Consider the following 8216-nt stretch of genomic DNA (forward strand, 5'->3'; position numbering starts at 1 on the left):
AGCCACCCGGGCGGGCCCAGCCTGCCGTGCACAGTGCTGGGCCGCTCTGGGGGGGCAGGGAAAGGCTGCGGGTGGGTACCCCTAAGGCTGCCCTGTTTTACCCTGCCCCTGCTTTGCAAACGCTGTTTGGCGGCTGAGCTGGAGATGGGGTGTTGGCTGCGCACAGGGTCGAGCAGCCCTGGCTGGGCAGATGCGTGTTGGTTCACACCTTGCACAGCGCCGGCATCGCGCTTCTGTTGAGAAGAGCTCGAGCATCCCCATTAACCACCCCCATGTTTGCTCTTCGCAGAGTCCATGACGTGCTGGGGACAGAAGCTGTGTTTTGTGGTCTACCCTCAGGGGGGAGTTGCCGAGGAGGAGGAGGCATCCTCAGCCCGGTCTCCCCAACCCGTGAGTGAGACGGCCGGGAGGAAATAACGACATGGTCTCCAAGGCTGGAGTGGCTTCTTGTTTACATGCTGATTTTTGCAAAAAGTTTTTTCTGGAAAAGAAAAAAAAAAATATTTTTAGAGCTCCAATAGTGAAGCCCATAAAATGAGCTACACCCTTTACGGCATCTGTAGCTTTTAGTTTTTCCCTAAAAAAAAAAAAAAAAAAAAAAAAAATTTTTTCCAAAAAAAAAAAAAAAAAAAAAAAAAAAAAAGAAAAAAGGAGAAAAAAAAGAAAATAAATAAAATATAAAATAAGGCGCTGGTTGTTTTTTTCTGGCAGCGTACTTGCTCAGCAGGGGAAAGCAGCACAGATACAGCTCTGGAATACTGATTTTAGCCGCCATGAGGGTCTATCACAGACACAGAAATTTAGACATTCCAAAAGCAGAGCAGCTCCCAATGCGAAATCAAAGTGGAGAAACCAAGAGAAAGCGAGGAGACCCTGGGACACCCATGCCAGCTGGAAAATTCCTTTTGCTGCCTCTGTGTGGGGTGAATCCCCAGGTAACACATTAGATGTCAAAGTTACAATCCGAAAGATCGTCCCTCCACATACCTGCAAGAGCACGGCGCGTCGGTCCCAGCGCCCCAGCACCAGTGCAGCCACCAGCACGGGCAGGTCCCTGCGCCGGGCACGGACCAGCCTGCACAGAGCAAAGGGTACAGAACCAACAGGCTGCTCGACTGTTCAGACATCATTTGGTAACACCGGAAAAAAATACACAGAGATAGTGATAAAAACCTCAAGTATCTCACTTTTGAGTCATTTTTGCAAAGGTGGAGCTGGGTTCCTGTGTCACAGGTGGGGACGGAGCTCATTGCACTGCCCAGGAAGCTCGGCACAATCTGGGTGCCAATGGAGGGGGGATGGAGACGTGGAGGGGTTTGCAGCAGGCTCAGCAGTGGGAACTCGAGGGAAACACGAGAACAAAGCCCGGAGTTTCTCCTTTTCAGGGAAGTGTCTACTGATGTCACATTGCTTCAGAGACAAATTCCCCATTTCCACTCTGCTCAGCCAAGTAACAAGCCTAAATCATTCTCACATCAGATGCTCTTCAGAAAGTGTTTTGCATATTTTATTAGTGGCAAAAACTAGGGAAAAAAATCTAGTTCACGTCTTTAATTAATACATAGAGATTTGCCACTGTAGCAATATGCCCACTTTCACACCAAAGAATCTTTTGAAAATGCGAAACACGAGAACAGCTCTGAGCAATGTTTTGAATTGCTGCTATTCTTCTGCAACTATTGAAAACAAAAATTATCTCATTCAGTAGCTGTGGTAACAGCCATATGAATTTAATTTTAAAAGTACCTTTCTATGTGTTACAGGCGCTGGTACAAAAATTAAGAATTCATTATCTCTTGGTTTGTCAAGTACCACATGCTCTACAAAGATTTAAGAATAGATTCAAAATAAGGAGCCAAAGACACAAGGAACGTATCTTTCCAACACAATTAATTATTCTGAAGTATTTTTCTTTTTAAATAACTGCCCATCTCTCTCTGAACTTTCAGATGGTAGACACTAAAAAGAAACACAACTTACACTCAAGTATAATCACAAGAGACTAAAATATATATTTAGCTAAAGAAAAAGGTGTGGGTTTGTGTGTACATATGCACACACGTAAAGAGAGATTCCACATTTTAAGTAATGTTATGAACATATAAAGTTTGCTAATGAAAATTATATATATTCAAATTATATATATATTCATCTTGCCTTTTTTTTTTTTTTCTAAATTCACAGCAGCACCCTTAACCCATGTTGGAGGCTCTCTGGCTCAGCGTTATTTTCCACAGTTCAAAATTCACTTTCTGTGGCATAATTTCCATCACATTATTTTTTTCAGTAACTTTATTATCTAGTGGGGAAATTAAATGTATTATAGCACCAGCAATAATGATTGCTCTCAGAACTGCCAAGTTTTGGTGTGGTTTTATTTCTGTTTGTTTAAATAATTAAGGTATGGAAATCAGCCAGCATGGAAACCTTGCAGCTCCTGAGACAAGAAGTCTGTATGGTAATGAGAAAGGTAGTAGCAGCAATAATAATAGTAATAATAATAACAACAACAACAACAAAGCAACAACAACAACAAACCACCACCAACAACAATAATGTGCTGTAACTGCTACCAAGGCTTTCCTTAGCTATTGTTTAACAAAATCAAAAGCAAAATTAAAGGACCAATTGCTTCATAGTTGGGCAAACTGGGTTTGGCTCAAATTTTCCCTGATTATACTGCCATGCTTTAAAACAATCAACATTTGCCCTTAAATCAGAAGGCTGAATTTAGAACAGGATGGTTTAGTAAAGCTCATTTTCAATTACATGCCAAGCCCCAACAGCTGTTCCACGACATCTTATTTCATTTGTAGGAACAGCTTCATCTGTACTCCCAACATCACATACATTGTTTTAAAGACTTCGCAAAGTTTAGTTTCTGATACGTTCACTTTCTAACCATAGAAATCAATGTACAAAACTAGAAAGATAGATTCATATGCTAAATGAAATGTAGCAGCATGCTCCACCCCGTGTAAGTGTGATTTTTCCAGAAGATGAAGCAATAGGCCCAAAGGAGACATAACCTCTAGTATTTTAAAGCCCACTGAATAAAAGAAAAACCCGGAGACAGCTGACACTGCAAGCGTGTCAAAAACATTATGATATTTGATACAGAAAAGCAAGTTGTTTCCAAAAGAAAGGAGTTTAAACAAAGCTTTACAAACAATGCAATACTACATTAGACTATATATTATATGCTATTATATTTATGTAGCATAAAATATTGAAGGTGTAATGCAGAAAAGTACTCTGTGCTGATTTCTCTTTCAGTGCTGGCAATAATATGGCATTGAGAGAATTTCAGAGGGAAAATGAGATAACACAAGTATTAAGAGCATCACCTTTAAGTCAGCTTAATGCAAAGTCAATGAAAGATGTATGGGGTTATTCTCATCCGCATTATCACAGTATCGAGAAAAGCAGCAACAGATCACAAAGTCACTGTGCTACACACTCTGCAAAAGAGAGCCTGGAAGACATCTCGTCTCTTAAGATGACGTTCAGTAGGAAACAGGAGCTGGGTGGGCACCAAGGGGGAGCACAGGGAGAACAGGGCAGCATTGCTGCTGCTGGCCCGGCTGCTCTTAAGCATTTTCATCAACTTGATAGAGGAATGGCTTGTTTTCAGTTCACGTTTGTACACAAACCAGGAGAGTTTGATCTCAGCAGGGCCAAGGCAGGAGACTCGTATCAGGGCAGAGCTTTCACACAACTCAGAAAGGATTGATGAGTCACTGTGTGATATTACACTTGAGTTGGAAGCATCTTTACAAAAAATGTATCTAAAAATATGCAGACAGGATTTCCTTAGCCAAACTCAGTCACTTCTGAAAGCACAACCCTGGCTCAGCCTTCAGCCAGGGGACTCGAGCTGGTGGTCCCCAAAGAGCAGCACTGTCACCTGGTGAGGAGCTGCGGCGGGCTGGGAGCCCTGTGACAAAGCCCACTGCCCCTGCTTCTCTGGGAACAAGCCAACACTGTGAAAGCAAACCTGCCTCTCCACGCTGAAGAGCTGAAGCTAAATACAATGACTCATCTTTGAAGGGAAAACAAACAAACAAACAAAAAACCCCAGCAAACGTGCTGTCCCACGCTTTATTTTCAGTGGCCTTTGTCAAGGTATTTCTCATTTTTGCTCTCTTATTTGTGAATTCTTGAAACCTGGGGAAAAAAAACCCGTTGCTTTCCAGCCTCTGTGTACCAAGCACCAAATGAAAAGAAGTGAGAAATAATTCAGCTGCTGAGGAGTTCTATGAGAGATATTGAAGTACATGTCAGAAATGAAAACGTAAAAAAAAAAAAAATTAAAAAAAAAATCAAGGATAAATCTCACTGGAATTTGTCTTTTCCTAAAGCTTTAGAGTTCAGACAGGTGAGCTCTGTCTCAAAAGAATGCACTCACCCCGGTCACCACCTCTGGCCCCAGCTGTGAACACAGCAAAGCCTCTTTGGCATTTCAAACCTCCTTCCCTTGTTCCTTGACACTTCTTACCAGTGCTCTAACTTCAGCAAGAAACCTCTGCACTTGGACACATGAAAAAGGAAAATTCAAGGAAAAGGATTAGAAAGTGACCAAGGGATGCAGAGAGGCCAAAAAGAAATTAAAGTCTTCAGGTAAGAGACAGCGATAGAAAGGAGGGAGACTTAGAAGTTATCATAAAGCAGGAAACATACAGAACGAAGAGGGAATAAAACCTAAACCTCTACCACCCACATCAGCCTTGGTCCCCATTTAATCCCTGTAGCAAGAATACAAGAGCAAGAATCTGAAAAGGGGAGGATGGGCTATTGAACAGAGCTTGCTAGGGAACAGGCTGACAAGAGACAGGAGGTGAGGCTTGCTGCCTGCGAGTGCAGGTCAGGGGCAGACAGCCACTGGTACTGGGTTTTAAATCCTAACGCCTGCCTGGGAGATTAAAACTCGGTTTCCTGCAAAGACCAAAAATCCAAATAAGTAAAAGCAGTTCTTCTCCCTCTGAAAGAAAGGTCTGTTCAAAAAATATGTAATTCCCTCAAGGCTTTTCAAGTTAGCTCCTAGGTTTGTCATACCTATTGTGCTGGGCAGACTGTCTGCAAACTCCACTGCAGAGGTATCACTTATTACTTCATTTCCATTTTATCAGCTGCATTCATTTTGGCCTCACTTACATCAGGATACGGTAGTAGCTCGTGCCACTACCATTGCAGCTGAATCAGCACTTCATGACGAAGCAAAGCAAACACTGTCTGCTAGGCTGGGAGGTATCACCCCTCTGCATCAAGCCGTGTCCTCCCATCCTTCATGGCTACAGATAAATCTGGATGACCATGAACTCTGTCCAATTGTCTTCAACACAGATAAAGATTTCCAAGTCTGTACAGTAAATCTCTGTCAACACAAAATAACTCAGCGTCCACTTTCTACTGAAAACCAGCAAGACAGAGCCAGCGGTGCCCTCCAAAGCACAGAGTGGGAAGGGGAAGCATCAGCAAAACAAGCATTGCCCTCAGCAATGGAATGAGAGGCTGTACTTCAGAATTATTATTTTTTTTAACCACCCCACTTCAGGGCTTCTTTTTGTTACTTGTGGTATATGCATACATGCATTTTAAAGGAAGTTCCACACAACATTGAATTTCTAGTAGTAAGATTTCACATGTACTATCTAAAAAAGTGATGCACCTCCACAGCTTCAGCTACCAGAAAAAGCAGATAATAAAAAAAACCCCACCCCACACACAAAAAAACAAACCAAACAAAAAAAAACCCCACCCTTCATATTCATGTCAACACATTCAGCCATGGGTTGGCATATGCATAGTCAGAGTCAAACAAAGGCTGCTGGAGCACAGTTTAGGTACCCTCAATCTTTGGTATTAGAGTGACAGTCAGAAACCCACAGTCTCTGGGCATGCAAGATTTTATTAAAAATTAAGAGGAGATCCAAAGCACGAGCAAAGTATGATGATGCCCAGCATCCTACTTGCTTAATACCATTGTCCAGGAATCAGCAGACACCAGCAACCATGATGCCATACCTGAACCATATACCTATACATTTGTTATGGTAAAATGTTATCTCTAAATGATATATACAACAATTAAAACCAACCAACCAACCAACCAAACAAAAAGCAGAGAACGGAAAAAGAAAACAAGTACATTTAAGGTATGTTACAGTGTCATACACAAGCTGGAAGGTGCCAGAATTTTAAACAGAAATATTCCCATGTTTTAATCGCAGTAAGAGAAAACATAAGGGAGTCACTTTTTCCTTACTACTGGCTATGAGCTTCCATTTTGCTTAAACCAGTGTATGTATTCTTTTCTATTCAGAGATTTTTTTAGGATTTTTTTTTCGGTTGTTTGGACAGGGGAGTTTTGTATCTTAAAAAAGAAAAAAGCTATTATCTTAAATAGCCTGTTTCCCTTCTGTCTACAAAAATCTTTAAAGAGTGCAGAAAAGCATTATTAAAATAACAAAAATTTTAACAAGTTTATTAGCTGATTAATGTTAGGTTGTATAGTCATCCAAGTGTGGTATTTTCCACTGAGCAAAGAAATGTAACGATGAGATCTTCCTGCTCATATGTCTGGCACAGCAGCAGGTTTTCACCCTTTTTAAAAAAAATTTTCTAAAGTTCTGAACACAAGGAGGCAGCTTACATGAAACAGAACTTGGGTGTCTTCGAGGATGGTTGATTCACTGCTTACAAGAGCTGGAGGAAGGACAGACATACGCTAAGGCAGACTTTGGGGCTTCTTCAGGTACTGACATTCCAGGACACTGCAACAGATCGGTTTGTGCTCACAGCGCGGACAGAGAGATTTCTTCTGCAAAATTAAAAGTAAATTTGTGACTCTTCCCTCCACGAATGAGCTAGGGAAGCTGGGAGAGAATACTGTCTTGCAGAATACAAGAGTTAGGTGCTTACAAAGAGCACCAGGCTTGTATCTCTCTTCAACACAAGGCTATAATTTCCACTAGTGAGGGCTGCAAACATTTTTGTATACTTCAAGCATCAAATTTTCATTAACCTAGACTCTTTTAAGTTTCTAAAACCAAAACTTTCTCAATGAATTTTCCACTGAATTATCAAATGGACAGGACACAAAATATGTATGACATATGTAAGAAATTATGTGAAGTTACACATCTTAAAATAAAATACAGTGTTATCTGCTTAGGGTTGTTCCCAAAATACAGCAGTATTCTGAAGTACATATTTAAACTTTAAGAGCCTTACAACAGTGATAGTTTAAGGCATAGTATGATCAACATTATTTTACTATAGAAATACATTTCTGTAACAGAATATACACTTATTTCTAAGGTCCCTCATATCTGCACAATATTAACCCTGAAATATAATCTTCCTCCCAATTATAATTAGCTACTTTACACACACAATTCTATGTATTTAAAATTACCTTTAGACAAAAAAAAAAAAAAAAAAAAAAAAGGACACTAAAACCTGTGGCCTTAGATGCAAACAACCCTGCAGTGTAATGACTACTGTGCATGGCCTTGCCAAGGTGGAATGTACCTAAAACATTTACAAATGCTATGAAAGAAAGATCTCTTTCAAAACTACATTTCCTTTGACGAAATGAGTTCCGATCACAAAAGCACTTAGAAAAAACGAGTGAGCAGTATTTATTTAATGTGACTATTACTCTTGTTACTCATTTGGCCACAAGCCCTTCCTGCTATTAATGCCCTCAAGGAGTTTGAATCTCCTGCCTCTGGAATGCCAGGTATGAAACTAATTTGCAACTGAAGAGGAAAAAAAAAAATCTATTTAATTCTTCCATGTTACACTTCAGTAAAGCCAAAGTCCTATCCCTTGTTCTTTGTGAGGCACTCCCCCAAAGGGAGTCCTAGTAAAAGATGCAGGGCAAAATATAGCCCATTTAAAGGAAAAAAAATCTTTGACACTTTGATGTACACTTAACCATTCACTGCAAAAGCCTGTGGTCACCAGAAGGGTCTGGTGGACAGCAGAGCCCAGGTCCACAGATGCCAAAGTCCACGTCAGTTTTACAAGTTCAGGTAATAACTTTGGGCAACTTGAATTCCTACAGCAATAAACAGGCTTCAGAGCACTTGGCCATTTCCAGAGCAGCAGCACCAACTTCCTTGTCAATTCCTACACGAAGTGTTTAGTTTGTCACTGTGCCACGGGGCAACCGAAGCAGAGCTCTCATTAGAGCACAGGGGAGCCTGGCC

The 8216-nt window shown here is 41.0% G+C and overlaps 1 protein-coding gene across 1 annotated transcript in view; it reads left to right on the forward strand.

Annotated features, from left to right (window-relative positions):
• The window catches only part of SLC7A10 (solute carrier family 7 (neutral amino acid transporter light chain, asc system), member 10), a gene marked incomplete at its 5' end in the record, with an annotated part of 16704 nt that extends 16122 nt beyond the window's left edge, over positions 1–582 (forward strand). The window contains one exon of the mRNA XM_010081889.1: positions 290–582. Coding sequence (XP_010080191.1) covers positions 290–417 — 128 coding nt within the window. The remainder of the gene's footprint in view (positions 1–289) is intronic.
• Positions 583–8216: the final 7634 nt, after the last annotated feature.

Source organism: Pterocles gutturalis, unplaced genomic scaffold (assembly GCF_000699245.1).
Source record: "Pterocles gutturalis isolate BGI_N339 unplaced genomic scaffold, ASM69924v1 scaffold3174, whole genome shotgun sequence".
NCBI lineage: Eukaryota > Metazoa > Chordata > Aves > Pterocliformes > Pteroclidae > Pterocles > Pterocles gutturalis.